General features: G+C 40.8%; 1 protein-coding gene across 3 annotated transcripts in view; it reads right to left on the reverse strand.

Moving 5' to 3' along the window:
- The window catches only part of LOC124582996 (dynein light chain Tctex-type protein 2B-like), a 114522-nt gene that overhangs the window by 89696 nt on the left and 7981 nt on the right, over positions 1–16845 (reverse strand). For all 3 annotated transcript variants that reach the window (XM_047133018.1, XM_047132322.1, XM_047131473.1), the window contains exon 2: positions 55–188. In XM_047133018.1, coding sequence (XP_046988974.1) covers positions 55–188 — 134 coding nt within the window. The remainder of the gene's footprint in view (positions 1–54; positions 189–16845) is intronic.

A 16845-nucleotide genomic window follows, 5' to 3' on the forward strand; every position in this document is an offset into this window, starting at 1 on the left:
GTATGTCAATGACAGCCTGATTTTTATTAAAGTATATTCAACAAGTAAACAGACCTCTTACTTTGCCACGTAGAGTGTTGGCAATAACTTTTATCCAGACTTCAGCTTCATCTTTGTTGTAAGTTTTGCCTCCTAATTCATCATTGAGAACACTATGGATCATTTCTTTCACCATTGTTGTCTTGAACCTGTAACAGTAACAATTTTGTGCTGGATATACTCAGCTTTAATAATACATCTCACATTCATGAAACATAATCAAATGTTTATGTGATGATGTATTATGTTTGTAATCATCTTATAATATCTAATAGTGAGCAAAACCAATGGCCTTGCCACAGTGGTAACACCGATTTCCTCAGATCACCGAAGTTAAGCACTTTTGGATTGGGCTAGCACCTGGATGGGTGACCATCTGGTCTGTCGAGTGCTGCTGGCAAGCAAGCAGAGTGCACTAAGATTTTGTGAGGTACACTGAGGATTTACTTGATTGTGAAGTAGTGATCCGGTCTCGTAAACTGACATATGACCAGGAGAGCATTGTGTTGCCACGTGCCCCTCCATATCTACATCCAGTGATGCCTGTAGGCTGAGGATGACACAGTGGCTGGTCGGTACTGTTGGGCCTTCGTGGCCTGTTTGGGTGGAGTTCAGTTTAGTTTTAATAGTGGGAGAAACTGGTTTATGTAAAAAAAAATCTTCAGAGGCTTGACAAGAAGTGTGTTTCTGAAGAAAGCATTGTTATTTTCTTTTCTTTATAGCCTAAGTAAGTTGGCAGAAGACTTTTTTATCATAATTTCCAAACAGCAGCTTGAGTACTTCTGTGAAAATGACAAATTGTCTACTATTATATTGCTCCTACATGCTCTACTATAATTTCGGCTTTGTATCACTTGTCAAGTCGTTCATTATTTTCCTTTAAACATGAGATACAAGACTGCATGTTGTACTGCATCTCAAGACAATGATATTCATTATCTGACCACACAACAATTGTTGTGTTAATACTGCTTACATGATACATTAGAGTACTAAGTGAAGTGTCATCTAGTTTCTTAATCATTTTATACAACTGGCTGTGGACATGTTTTAAATATAGTGTGTAAAAGAATAAGGACACAGTTTCAGAAGGCAAAAAAAATTACTTCTCGTATTAGATGTTCAATGCATACATTGTCTGCAGCAGTAACTGTCCATTATTATGTGATGAATACAAATATGTAATCCTTCAATCTGCACTGCCTAGTCACATAACACTGATCCACAAGGTAATTAAACCCTGCTGTTTTGAACACCTAGTTTTAAGAACTGCACGGTCTACAGTATTTGACAGATGGTGTTATACATGAGATACTCATATTGTTTACAGTTGCATCCATTAGAAAATTGCCACTGGTACAGTGTAATCCTATATGTTGCTCAGTTCCCCCATATGTAGATACTCAACTATCCACCTTAACACTGATGTGGAATAAGCCTTTACTGACAAGAACTGATTTTTCCAGAAAACTGTCCTCCTCCCTTTTCCCGTGATCATATCTACCAATTCTGCTCAATTTAGTACACAACTATGCCACTAGCATTCAATGAAGAAATTGTTCAAACTGTTACATGGCTCACATTTACCACTTTCATTATGAGTGGTCCATGCTGATAGAACTCAGAGACATTAATGTTGTACATCAATAACTGGAGTGAAAATCAAGCATATTCTACTCACAACAAGTTCAAGAAATTAATTGTGGTGTTTTCCTCATTTTAACATAAAAGGGGCTATCCAGGAATGAAGAAGTTTAGGGTTTATTATTCCAATAGCATTCGCACACACCTAAAAGAATGACTGAATGAACCTAGAAACACTAAATCCTTTCTAATACACTTTTATGCAAGAGAAGACCAAGAATATCTCCATCAATAAATGCTAGAATAACTCCATACACAAATGTTACCAGATATCAATGTAACTGATACACTGTCTAAGAAAATAGACAAATTCTAAGTACCAAAAACAGTTACCTTACATTCTAAATATGCCTGGCTGAATTCAGGTGGTTTGACATGGTGTCAGCTTGATGTCTCCTGGGGGTGATTAATTTTTTTATCTGGTGTGCTGATGAAGGGTACTAGGAAAATATTGCAAATTAAAAAAAAAAGAAAGGAATATTTCCACTGTTCTGTATCTATCTCCTTATTCTTAAAAACCAATCAATAACTCACTTCGTTTACAGTCTTCTGGCAGCAGAGTATGACATCAACCACATCACTTGATCAGCTCTCTGTTTAGGTGAGTATGAACTTGCAGTACAACGCTAATGTTACATGCTGCTATACCACAACAGAATTCTGATGTTGACTGCAACTCATGACACATTTTTTATTTATATTTGTGCTGGAGTGTTGTACTGGAAGTTCTAACTCTCGAGTCTGAAATCTGAAAGAATGATTTATTTTTTATTTTTCAATATTATGTGTCATCTGTTCCTCTGTCAAAGGGTGTAGTAACAGTCAAAGCTTCCTCGATGTAATGTAGTTGAGAAGAATGGTGATGCTGACATGGACAGACCTACAGCTTCCTCTCCTTCAATAAATTTCAGCACTGCAACAATGTTCTCTTAAGTGATTGGAGAAAAATGTTGAACAGAGCAGAAAGCATCCTGAAAGCCACTTTCTAGCTCAAGCTAGCTGTAGAATATACTTGACAGTCTTCTCATGTGACTCAAAATATTTTCTCAAAGCAGTGATCAACAACCAACCCCCAACAAAAATTGCATTGTAACTGTGGTAAATCTCTGTTACCAATCTGATCGTACCAGCACATCACCAGATGTTACCATAACAGGATGTGAGGCACCAGCATTTCTCTTTACGATTCAACTCACCCACACCCAGTAGCTAAGGTCCAGTCAACAAGCAGTGGCATGATCAAACATCAAAGGCAGCACAGCATCAAGGTTGGTGCACGCAGCTGACAGACAGTGCAACCTCGAGATACTGACTAGCAAAACACATAATATAATGCCAGAGTGGAGTGCACTCTCTCTCATTCTGTTATGATTTGTTCACATGCTCACTTCACTCTGCTCTTGGGACTCTCAGTACCTAATCGCACTCGGCCTGACATTGTACTCGCACTTTGTATGGAACTTCTAAAGTGTGTTCTCATTAAAGTGATTTTAATATTATGTACATACTTAATTGTGTGTGTGTAGTTACTATAAACGTGGCAATGAGTGCAGATGATCATTCACATTTGAGAGCAAAGTTTTATCAGTGCACGAAGCAATCTCATCAATCGAATAAGACTTGGGCTGTGGAGTTGCAAGGTTTAAGTCGGAAGTGTCAATTTGTTACTGCCAACATTAAGGAATCTTACGCTGACTGGTTTGGGATGCTATCATTATATCTGTTCCTGATAAAGATGTCTGCCAATGGGTGCTGCAATAAGAGGAGCCACCTCCATGATGTCCTTTCTATTGCACAATCACTCAAAGTTTCTCATGTGGCAAGCTGTCAAACAGGTTCTTGGGCAGACATGGTCACTGTCAACTTAGACAACGGAAGGGACTCACTTTCTAGCACAACTCTGGACACAGAAGCAAGGCAATGCAGTAAGCCCAGCCATCACACTCCACAAAAACACGTCCATGGCAGACCAGTTTCCTCAAGCCCCTGCCATCTTGCCTCACTTGTTTTGTGAGGACAAATTGCAGCAGTATGGCACATTCGGTCTGCTCCAGCTTCAAGCTCTCAAGCTAAGGACATAAATGTTGTCAGCACAGCATGTCTTGTGACTGTTTCTAACAAACTGTTCAACAATGTGCATATTAACAGGACATCCCTATGATTACAAGTGGGTACAGCCATGGCAGCATCACTTCTTAACTCTAACACGCCCCTCCACCGTCTTCTACTTTGTGTCGTCTTGTCAGTTATAACAGGCAACAAATCACTATCCATGGACAATTTACAGCAGGGATGACATATGAGACAGTGGTGAGCTAACTGACATTCCTTGTGATGGACTGCGCTATTACAAAAAATTTGTCTGGCTTGGATGCTTTTACGACATTTGGATTCATGGTCACTGACTTGATTCCTCTAGTTTTTGACTTTGTGTCCTATCAAGAGTCGGATGAACTGTGCAAGGAATATTTAGTCCTTTTTTCGCCTGGGTTATGTAAGACCACAGATTTTGCAGCACTTAAGTGATTATCAAGAAACCAAATGACAAGCTTCATCTTTGTGGCGATTTCAATGCGGTGTTCATCTCCATAACCTTTGGCATCTATTTCAGACCCGTACAAGATGCAGGTCTCAAGTGCAGTCTGGATAAGTCACATTTCTTCCAAGCCTCTATTGAATACCTGAGGCACGTCATTTACTGTCGGAGGACCCAGCCAGTGAACAGTCACATTGTGGCTAGAGACACCATTCTTCAACAAACTAAAGTAAGGGAGCTCCAAGTAATTATAGGCACAGTTGTGTATTACCACAAATTCATCCTGTGGGCAGATACTGTGGCATATCCTCTAAGTCAGATGTAGTGTTTGTTTGGACCCATTTGTGAGCTAATGTTCAAGTCTTTGTTCAGGCCCGTACCTGGCCACGTATCAGCCAGGTTGATAATTTACTGTGGCTATGAATGACTCATACTACTGCTTGGGGCCAGGCCATACTGTCTGAATGCAATGCAAACAGTTCTCACCAGCCAATTCCTTTTGCCTCGAAGATGCTAAATGCAGCATGGGAGTATTACCCTCAAACAGAAAAGGAGGCCCTGGCTTTTATTTATCCATCAAAAAGTTTCATACATTTCTATATAGTGTCAAGTTTCACCAAGTTACAGATTACAAATCTTCAGTCTCTCTCTTTAGCCCCGTAGCACATCAGCTTGACGAGATGGCCTATAGACTTCAAAAGTGGCCACTGTTCCTCAGTTGTTACCACTATGAAATACCATGGTCTAGGGTTAGCATCTCTGATTAGCAATCAAAATGTCCTCAGTACCGGGTTTGACAACACCACATAAATTTTGATTAATATTCAGCATTGGCAGCCAAAGACTTCTGGTGTAAATAATCCCTCTCATTCTGCCAAGGACCTTGTCAAAGAGGGCAGAGGAGCGGACAGAGGTTCAGGGCATTCTCTTGTCCTTGGGATGGAAAACTGCCTCTAAAGGCGGAAGCATAAGCTATGATGAATAGTATGAGAGTGAAGAAGGCAATGGACATCACTGCATTAAAGACACATAATGTGTATCCACAGGACTTGTGGCCTGTAATTGAAAAAGTGTCATGACGATCTCTCCATTGGCAAAAGATTCTGAAATAGCCCCACCTTCAGAACTCTGGGACGGGACTGCCAAAGGGGAAATGACCATGAGAAAAAGAGTGAATAACCAACAAAAGAATAATGTTCTATGAAATGGGGCATGGAATGTCAGAGGCTTGAACGTGGTGGGGAAGCTAGAAAAGCTGAAAAGGCAAATGCCTAGGTACATTATAGATGTAGTAAGGGTCAGTGTGAAATGGAAAGAAGATAAGGATTTCGTGTCAGATGTGTGTAGGGTGATATAAACAGCAGCAAAAAATGGTGTAATAGGAATAGAATTCATTACGAATAGGAAGGTAGAGCAGAGAGTGTGTTACTGTGAACAGTTCCGTGATACGGCTGTTCTTATCAGAATCAACAGCAGACCAACACCAACAACAATAATTCAGGTATACATGCTGATGACGCAAACTAAAGATGAAGAGATAGAGAAAGTGTATGAGGATATTGAAAAGGTAACACGGTAACTAAAGGGAGATGAAAATCTAATAGTCATGTGGGACTGGAATGCAGTTTTATAGGGGAAGGAGTAGAAGAAAGGAGAATATGGGATTGGGACAATGTATACGAGAGAGGACAAAGACTAAGTACTGTAACAAATTTAAGCTATTAATAGTGAATACTCCGTTCAAGAGTCACAAGAGGAGGAGATGTATTTGGTTTGTAAGGCATACCCAGGAGCAGATACAGACTCAAATCACAATGTAGTAGTAATGAAGAGTAGGTTGAAGTTTAAGAGGTTAGTCAGGAAGATTCAATATACAAAAAAAAGTAGGATACGGACATACTAAGAAATGACGAGATGTGCTTGAAGTTCTCTAAGGCTATAGAAACAGCAATAAGGAATAGCTCAATAGGCAGTATAGTTGAAGAGGAATGGACATCTCTCAAAAGGGCAAGAACAGAATTTGGTAAGACAAACATAGGTACAAAGAAGGTAACTGTGAAGAACCAAAGTAACAGAAAAAATACTTCAGTTGATAGATGACAGAAAGAAGTACAAAAATGTTCATGGAAATTCAGAATACAGAAACACAAGTCGCTGAGGAATGAAATAAGTAGGAAGGGCAGGGAAGCTAAGATGAAATGGCTGCATCAAAAATGAGAAGTTATCAGAAAAGAAATGATTGTCGGAAGGACTGACTCAGCATACAGCGAATTCAAAATAGCCCTCAGTGAAATTAAACGCCAGGGTTGTAACATTAAGAGTGCAATGGAAATCCCCCTGTTAAATGCAGAGGAGAGAGCAGATAGGTGGAAAGAGTATATTGAAAGCCCCTATGAGGGGGTAGATTTGTGACAGAAGAAGAAACAGGGATCGACTTAGAAGACATAGGGGATCCAGTTTTAGAATCAGAATTTAAGACAACTTAGGAGGAGTTAAGATCAAATTAAGGCAGAAGGGATAGATAATATTCCATCACAATTTCTAAACTCATTGGGGGAAGTCACAACAAAACAACTATTCATGTTGGTGGGTAAAACATATGAGTTTGGTGACATCCCATCTTGTTGTTGTTGTTGTTGTTGTGGTCTTCAGTCCTGAGACTTGTTTGATGCAGCTCTCCATGCTACTCTATTGTGTGCAAGCTTCTTCATCTCCCAGTACCTACTGCAGCCTACATCCTTCTGAATCTGCTTAGTGTATTCATCTCTTGGTCTCCCTCTACGATTTTTAGCCTCCACGCTGCCCTCCAATACTAAATTGGTGATCCCTCGATGTCTCAGGACATGTCCTACCAACCGATCCTTTCTTCTAGTCAAGTTGTGCCACAAGTTCCTCTTCTCCCCAATTCTATTCAATACCTCCTCATTTTACTTTCAGAAAAATACCATCCACACAATTCTGAAAACTGCAACAGCTGACAAGTGTGAGAATTATTCCACAATAAGCATAACTGCTCATATATGGGAGTTGTTGACAAGAATAATATACAGAAGAATGGAAAAGAAAATTGAGGATGTTTTAGATGATGATCTTTTTGGCTTTAGGAAACATAAAGGAACGAGAGAGGCAATTCTGATGTTGCAGTTGATAATCGAAGCAAGACTAAAGAAAAATCAAGACTCATTCATAGGATCTGCTGGCCACGAAAAAGCTTTCGATAATGCAAAAAGGCGCAAGATGTTTGAAATTCTGAGAAAACAGGGGTAAGCTGTAGGGAGAAACGGATAATATTCAATATGTACAAGAGCCAAGAGGGAATAATAAGAGTGGACGACCAAGAACGAAGTGCTCGGATTAAAAAGGATGTAAGACACGGATGTAGTCTTTTGGCCCAACTGTTCAATCTGTACATCGAAAAAACAATGATGTAAATAAAAAAAAGGGTCACGCTTGGAATTAAAACTCGAGGTGAAAGAATATCAATATTACTATTCGCTGATAAAATTGCTATCCTGAGTGAAAGTGAAGAAGAATTACATAATCTGCTGAATGGAATGAACAGTCTAATGAATGCAGAATATGGATTGAGACTAAATTGAAGAAAGACGAAAGTAATGAGATGTAGCAGAAAAAAATCAAGAAACTTGACATCAGGACTGTTGGTAATGAAGTAGATGAAGTTAAGGAGGAATTTTAATACCTAGGAATCAAAGTAACCGAGGACGAATGGAGCAAGGAGGACATGAAAAGCAGACTAGCACTGGTAAAAATGTCATTCCTCGCCAAAAGAAGTCTACTAGAATAAAACATAGGACTTAATTTGTGGAAGAATTTTCTGAGACTGTTCATTTGGAGCACAGCATTGTAAGGTAGTGAAACATGGACTGTGGGAAAACTGGAACAAAGGGAATCAAAGAATTTGAGAGGTGGTGCTACAGATGAATGTTGAAAATCAGGTGGACTGATAAGGTAGGGAATGAGGAAGTTCTGCGCAGAATCAGAGAGGAAAGCAATATATGGGAAACACTGACAAGGAGAAGGCACAGGATGGTAGGAAATCTGTTAAGACATCAGGGAATGACTTCCATGGAAGTAGAGGGAGCTGTAGAGGGCAAAAACTGTAGAGGAAGACAGAGATTGTCTAGTGTAAAAGGCGCCAGTGACCAAAAGTTTTCCATTATGGTGGATTGTGTTAAGACAGCATACGATGGATGTACATGCAGATGAATATACAAAACACTCATAGGCTAGTACTGAATGGACAAGGAATTGGTATAAAAGGAGAAGGATGGTCCAGTCTGCTCCCCAGGAAGTACCACATAGGACATGTAGAACATAGAGGGACCGGGTACAGCGTGCAGCCAGATAAGACTTGGGAGGCCCAAGATACCTTCCTATAAAGCGTAAGCCCCAGGGATTTCATAGTTTCAATGAAAGGAAGAGCAACAGGCCTAAGATGCAAAGATGGTGGAAGAAACTCATTGCACTGCCAGAAATTCACACAAATTGTTTTGTCAGTGAAAAAGCAAAAATCATTGCTGAAGCTCCACAAGTAAAGACAACTGAGACATTGCTGAATACGCCGCTCAAGGAGACAAGCTCAAGGAGAATTGCAATAGATTGCAAAGTCGTCAATGAAAAGGGAACCTGCTGGGAGACAGTCCATAATAGGGTTAATGGCTACAGCAAAGAGATTGATGCACAGGAAGGAGCCTTGAGGCACCCCTTTCTCCTGGATAAAAGTGTCCGACGAGGGTGAACCCAGATGTACTTGATAAATCAGTCTTTTAAAAATTCCTGAAGGAAATGGGGCAAGTGGCCTTGGATGTCCCACATGTACAGAGGTCGAGGATAACAGTCCTCCAGCAGGTGTCCTATGCTTTCTCCAAATAAAAAAACACAGCCACAGTCTGGTATTTCTGCAAAAACTGCAGAATGATGCTCATGAAATCCACATTGTGCAGTGGTTAGTAGATTGCGAGGCTCAAGCCACCATACCAGTTCAAATGTGAATCATATGTTCCATCACTTTGCAAACACTGTTGGTGAGTGAAATGAGGCAGTAGTTAGAAGGAAGGTGTTTGTCTCTACCGGGCTTAGTATGACATTGGCTTCACGCCAGTCTCTGGGAAACGTGCAATCTGCCCAATGCGACTGAACATATGAAGAAGAAAGTGCTTGCCCGCAAGAGAGAGGTGCTACAACACCTGAAAGTGGACATCATCCAGCCCTCGGGTTGAAGATTGGGACTATGTGAGAGTATGGTCAAGCTGCCTCACAGTAAAGGCAGAATTGTAGCATTCACGATTCTGAGAGGTGAAGGATATCAACCAAACCCACTTCACTCTTTTCTGAGGGAGGAAGGTGGAATGATAGTGGGTGGAGCTCAAAATCTCTTCCAAAAAAAGCAACCCAAGGTGTTGGAGGTAGCAATAGGGTCCACAAAGATATCTGCTATGGTCGGCCAGAAATTGGGGAATGAACCTTGGTCCCAGAGAGCTGGCGGTGTCCCACATGATGGACAAGGGAGTGCAACTGTTACTGAGAACTAATAAAGGCAATTCAGCTAGCTTTTTTGCTAACCCGAAGAATGCAACAACAATGCATATGCAACTGTTTATAATTAATACAGTTTGCCATCATAGGATGATGGTTATAATTGCAGAAAGCGCATCTCCATGTGTGAATTGCATCATGGCACACCTCAGTCCATCAGGGGACTAGGACACAGCACAGTAAAGAAGTGCAAGGTAGGAACATTCTGCAGTGGTAAAGATAACATTCGTGAGGTACCTAGTCATCACAACTAGGGAAATGTTGTTTACCGAAGGTTGCGAGGGTGAAGTGAAGCCTCCAGTCGGCCTTAGAAAGCTGCCAAGTGGGTTTACACACAGGTGGGGTAGGAGTCAGCAAATTGATAGCGGACTGGAAATGGTCGTTTGAGTACATGTCGGGGAGAATCAACCACTCAAGATGATGGGCAAGCTGGGGAGTGCAGAACGAGAGCTCCGAATGGCAATAGGTGTGTATGGAGTCTGAACGGAGCACAGGTGCTCCACTGTTAAGTTGATTGAGAATGTCAGCCACTAGGGAACCTCTCAGACAGGTCCTCAAAGTGCCCCAAAGGGGATGTTGCACATTATAGGCAATGAGCGGCAAAACAGCATGAGGGGGCTGACCAATAAGCTGGAGTAAGTCTGCCATTGTGACAGTGAATAACAAAGGGGTGTAAATGTTACAAAGAGAAAAGCTGAAACAAGGAAGAAAAATGTGGACTGCAACAGCTTGCAGCTGGGTGTTCAAAGAGATCATTTAGCTACGGACATAATCCCAAATGAGCAGCACAACTACGTCATGAGATGAATGCCGTCCTCAGGATGAAGGTTAAACCGGACCAGAAGGAAACGTGAGATGTTAAACCAGTTGTGCGGATGCAATTTCACTTCTTGGAGACAGAAAATAGCTGGCTGGTGTGACTTCAAGAGCAGCTGTAACTCCTCCTTGATGGATCTAATGACACATACCTTCCACTGGAGAAGAGATGTAATAGGGAATGGAGAGGAGGGAACAAATGAAGGACACTCACCTTTGTGGTGCCAAATGCCAGCCTTTGAAGACTCACTGTTACAGGGCACAGAGGCTGGAAGATCCTGTTCCATGAAATCCACAGATGCATTGGCATTCTCCCTGGGTTGGCCTGTGGATTCCAGGGCAGAAAAACGGTAGCGGTGCATGCCAGCAAAATGGAGGTCAGCTGGCTGAGGGTATGATGTGACGACACTATTAAAGAGGATGCCCTGGTTGGGGAAGAAGAAGACAATTTGCCTTTGTTTGATTTCTCAGAAATTTTATGGTTGGCAGACGAAGACCCAGATGTTTGTTGGCCAGAGGGACATAAATGTCTTCATAGGAGTGCTCCTTTTGTCCTTTCCGGTCTGCTGGTTGTGTAGCAGGTGATTTTGCCACGGGTGGCAATGATTTGGTGGCTTGTTCCACAGCTGCAGGAAAAGGAGACGGAGATCCTACCATGATACTCAGCAATTTCACAGCTGCAGTACCGAATTGGGGGTCACAAGTCTGTGTGACAGTACTGTAAGTGCATGATGGTAAAATGCAGGGCTTTCAGCTAGCCAACAACTTGGGGGCAACAGGACAGGGAACTTTTTCCTTGACCTGAATCTCCTGCACAACCCACTCATCGAGATACTTGGGGCACTCACAGGATTAGGAGGCAGGATCATCATTACGGTTGATACAGAGGGGAGAAGGAGGTAGGGAGTTGCCCTCATGAGCAATCTCTACCACGAATAACATATTTGGCCATGTTTAGACAGGACACGTAAATGTGACTATAATGTTGACACTGGTAGCAATGCATCAGCTTTGGAATGTACAGTCAGACTGTGATGAATTGATAGCCTGCCTTAATCACTGATGGAAGCAACATTCAATCAAATACAAGAAAAAGAGTGCATGTATGCATAAAGTTTGCATCAATCTTTTTCATTACGCAATAGATCGCAGTGATGCCCTGATCAGTGAGATACTGTTGGATTTCTCCCTCAGTCAGACCATCAAGCAGCCAAGTGTAAATAACCGCATGCGAAGAATTCAGCATACGATGGGCCTCGACATGAACAGGATAGCCGTGAAGCAATGAAGCTGTAAGCAGTTGTTGGACTTGAAAATCACAATTGGTCTCCAGAAGCAAAGTCCCATTATGTAAGCGAGAGCAGTAATTCACAGGGCCTCCAACTGCATCAATACCTAGCTGAATAATAAATGGATTAGCTGTAGCAAAAGACTTTCTTTGGTACATGACACCACAAGGAAACGAGGTGTAGCTGGGAGAGTCACTGAATCTTTAGCCTTGTTCCATTTACATTTAGTAGAGACAGTCTGAGCAGAAGATCATCAGCTCGTTGGAAACAAATCCCCATAACTGTCAGTGTCTCCAATGGCACACACTTTTCAATGGGAGGCCCCCTCAGAGGGGGACACACCCACTTGTCACACCTCCAGATGGAGGGACCAATTGGCACCCAGAAAGTAACATGCAAATCTACCCATCAACCGAGCATGGAAATTACACATTACCCAGTCACCTGTTATGCATCAAGCATGTGGGCAGGCCTTCAGGACTGCACAGGGAGGAAGATGAAACAAACAAGAGACCTGAAACACTAAAGCAGAGGAAGGGGAGGATATGGAGAATGAAGAAAGAAGGAAAAAACAGATGAGGGACTGTTCCAATGCCAGGCTAACGAAAAGTCAGAACACATTCCGGAATATATCCCAGAACTATTCCCCAAGAGAAGGAAAAAAGAAAAACAGAAGGACAAACGTGCAGCATGGAAAGAGAAGGTCCTGCAAAGGCTGTGGCCCCATGGTAGCCAAGCACGAACTCACCAAAGAGTGATGAACCCCCTGGGGGAACGATACGAATTTAGTGACAAGTGGAGTAACAACTAAGAGAGAAACAAATTTTTAAAAAATACTGGAAGCATATGTCATTAACTAAAAAACTGAAAATCTCCCAAATATTTAAACACAAAGTAAAAGAATCTGAATAATGGGATTCAAGAATGTAAATTCTGCCTAAGTCCATTATTTTATAATTACACAGATACAAAAATCTACTAACCGATTGGTGGGAGGAGAAAACACATATAAAAGTTAAAGAAATGTGCATGCTTTTGGAGTCAGTGGTCCCTCCCTCTGGCAGAAGGGTTGAAGGAGAGGGAAGAGCGATAGTGTTTAAAACTGGTGAGGTTTAGCAAACGGGGAGAATTCGGAAAATTGTAGATTAGATTAATACTTGTTCCATAGATCATGAATACGACACTTCGTAATGATGTGTAACGTGTCAGGTTAATAAAAGATGTCTGTACAAGATATTACATTACACAAAATATTGCATGACACTAATGTTTAAGTTGGTCCCCCCTCCCCCCCTTAATTTATATCTAAAAATTCAGCCAATGAGCAGAAGGAGTTGTCATCTAGAAATTCTTTTAATTTATTTTTAAATATTAGTTGGCTATCTGTCAGGCTTTTGATGCTGTTTGGTAGGTGACCAAAGACTTTGTGGCAGCATAATTCACCCCTTTCTGTGCCAAAGTCAGGTTTAACCCTGCATAGTGAAGATCATCCTTTCTCCTGGTGTTATAGCTATGCACACTGCTATTACTTTTGAACTGGGTTGGATTATTAACAACAAATTTCATAAGTGAATATATATACTGTGAGGTTACTGTGAGGATCCCTAGATCCTTAAATAGATGCCTGCAGGATGACCGTGGGTGGGCTCCAGCATTATTCTGATTACACGTTTTTGAGCAATGAATACTTTTCTACTCAATGATGAATTACCCCAGAATATGATGCCATACGAAAGCAGTGAATGAAGGTAGGCATAGTAAGCTAATTTACTAAGATTCTTATCACCAAAATTTGCAATAACCCTAATAGCATACGTAGCTGGACTCAGATGTTTCAGCAGACCATCAATGTGTTGCTTCCAGTTTAACCTCTCATCAATGGACACACCTAAAAATTTTGAAAATTCTACCTTAGCTACAGACTTCTGTTCAAAGTCTATATTTATTACTGGCTTTGTGCCATTTACTGTATGGAACTGTATATACTGTGTTTTATCAAAATTTTTAAGAGAGTCCGTTTGCTGAGAACCACCTAACAATTTTGTGAAAAACATCATTTACAATTACATCACTTAGTTCTTGGTTTTGGATGTTATTACTATACTTGTATCATCAGCAAAAAGAACTAACTTTGCATCTTCATCAATGTGGAATGGTAAGTCATTAAAGTATATCAAGAACAGTAAAGGACCTAAGACCAAACCCTGTGCGCCCCCGTACTCGATTAGCCCCCCCCCCCCCCCTCCCAGTTTGAGGAATCAGCTGTTGTTTTAACATTACATGAACCACTTACTTCAACTTTCTGCATTCTTCCAGTTAAGTATGAATTAAACCATTTGTGCACTGCCCCCCTCAAACCATAATGATTTAACTTATCTAAAAGAATTCCATGATTCACACAATCAAAGGCCTTTGAGAGATCACAAAAAATACTAATGGGTGATGTCCAGTTATTCAGAGCATTTAATATTTGATCAGTAAAAGCGTATATAGCATTTTCTGTTGAAAAGCCTTTCTGAAAACCAAACTGACATTTTGTTAGTACTTTATTTTTACAAATATGAGAGGCTACACTTGAATACATTACTTTCTCAAAAATTTTTGATAGAGCTGTCAGAAGAGAGATTGGGCGGTAGTTGTTGACATCCGACGTATCCCCCTTTTTATGCAATGGTTTTACAATGGCATATTTCAGTCTATCGGGGAAAACACCCTGCACCACAGAGCTATTACATACGTGGCTGAGAATCCTACTTATCTGTGGGGAACAAGCTTTAAGTACCTTGCTGGAAATGCCATCAATTCTGTAAGAGCTTTTACTTTTCAGTGAGTTTATTATTTTACTGATTTCAGAGGGAGAGGTTGGTGGAATTACAGTTGTTTCAAACTGCACAGGTATGGCCTCTTCTATTAGTAGCCTTGCCTCTTCTAGTGAAGATCTAGATCCTATTTTCTCCACAACATTTAAAAAATGATTATTGAAAAAATTTTCAATTTCTGATTGTTTGTTAGTACACTTGTCATTCAGTTTTATGGCACTATAGTCTTCCTGTGCTCTTGGTTGCCCTGTTTCCCTTTCAATAATATTCCAAATTGCTTTAATTTTATTATCAGAGTTACTGATCTCAGACATGATACACATGCTTCTGGACTTTTTAATCTTTTCTTAGTACCACACAATAGTTTTTATAATATTGAACAATTTCAGGGTCAGGACTCCCTCTTGCTGTTAGATACAGTTCTCTTTTACGGTTGCAAGATATTCTTATTCCTTTAGTTAGCCAAGGTTTTTTATATGTTTTCTTGGAATTATGTTTAACTATTTTCTTGGGAAAACTATTTTCAAATAACCTTAAAAATGTATCATGAAATAAGTTATATTTCAAGTTTGCATCAGGTTCCTTATACACTTAATCCTAGTCTAGCTGCTGTAGGCTTTCCCTAAAGTTTGCAATATTTATATTTTTTTAAGTTTGGAAGGTAGGAGACGAGATACTGGCAGAAGTAAAGCTGTGAGTACCGGGCGTGAGTCATGCTTCGGTAGCTCAGATGGTAGAGCTCTTGCCCACGAAAGGCAAAGGTCCCGAGTTCGAGTCTCGGTCAGGCACACAGTTTTAATCTGCCACGAAGTTTCAATATTTATATTGTTAATTGAATGCACTGCTTTGAAAGTCTGATTTGATATACTGCATGGAGCTATGTCATGTACTGTAACTAGCTGTGCACCATGATCTGAAAGACCATTTATGGCCTTAAACTTATCTTGGTCTGTAAAAAAGTTATCTATCAATGTACTGCTGTTCTTTGTTATCCGAGTAGGAAAATCAATGACGGAGCTCAAATTGAAAGAACTGAGTAATACTACAAGATCATTCTTCCTATTACACTCAGCCGGCCGCGGTGGCCGTGCGGTTCTGGCGCTGCAGTCTGGAACCGCGGGACTGCTACGGTCGCAGGTTCGAATCCTGCCTCGGGCATGGGTGTGTGTGATGTCCTTAGGTTAGTTAGGTTTAAGTAGTTCTAAGTTCTAGGGGACTGATGACCTAAGATGTTAAGTCCCATAGTGCTCAGAGCCATTTGAACCTATTACACTCTTTCAGGGAATCAACACTGAAATCCCCACAACTGATAATTTGCTTCCCCCTCTCTGACAGATAGCACAACAAAGCATCCAAGTTTTCTAGAAATAGCTGGAAATTCCCTGAGGGGGACCTGTACACTGTTACAATTATGAAAGTGCCATCATTTAGTTTAAGTTCAGTGGCACATGCTTCCATATGTTGCTCTACACAAATTTTTTTAGTTTCTAAATTTTTTACACTGTGGAAGCTTTTGACATAAATGGCAACTCCTCCTCTCATCATATTATCTCTACTTACATGTGCAGCTAGTTTGCACCCATTGATGCTAACCTTTCGCATATCAGTGACAATGTGATGCTTAGACAGGCATAGCACATCTATTACATTCTCAGTTTCTATATCTTCTAAACAAAGCAGAAGCTCATCAATTTTATTCTTCAATCCCCCAATATTTTGATGAAATATACTAACATTATTTTTCACTTTACTTTTGTGAGTACCTTGAACTTTTTTAACATTTTTAGTACTTGCCTGGTTGAGTTTCCCACTAGACACTGATCTTACACTAAAAAAGAGTTCCCACCACGAGATGTAGTTCCTCCCCCCTTTAAATTTCCTGCTATCAGCCCAGCCAGTTTACCCTTCCCTTTCTTGTTGAGGTGTAGGCCATGTCTAGTATAGTCCCACCTACAGAGTGAATCAACAGGAACCACACCAATGTGTGACCGTGCACCAGATCCAAGTAGCCATTCCAACTCCAAATTAACTCTCCTGACAGAAGAGCTCAGGTCAGGGGAGACTTTCCTTCTCATTTTGACTGGCAAGTCTCCCCTGATCCCAGATTCTGGGTCACTTTTCTGAATTCTCCCTATTTTTTAAACCT

The sequence above is a fragment of the Schistocerca americana genome, chromosome 1 (genome assembly GCF_021461395.2).
Source record: "Schistocerca americana isolate TAMUIC-IGC-003095 chromosome 1, iqSchAmer2.1, whole genome shotgun sequence".
Lineage (NCBI taxonomy): Eukaryota > Metazoa > Arthropoda > Insecta > Orthoptera > Acrididae > Schistocerca > Schistocerca americana.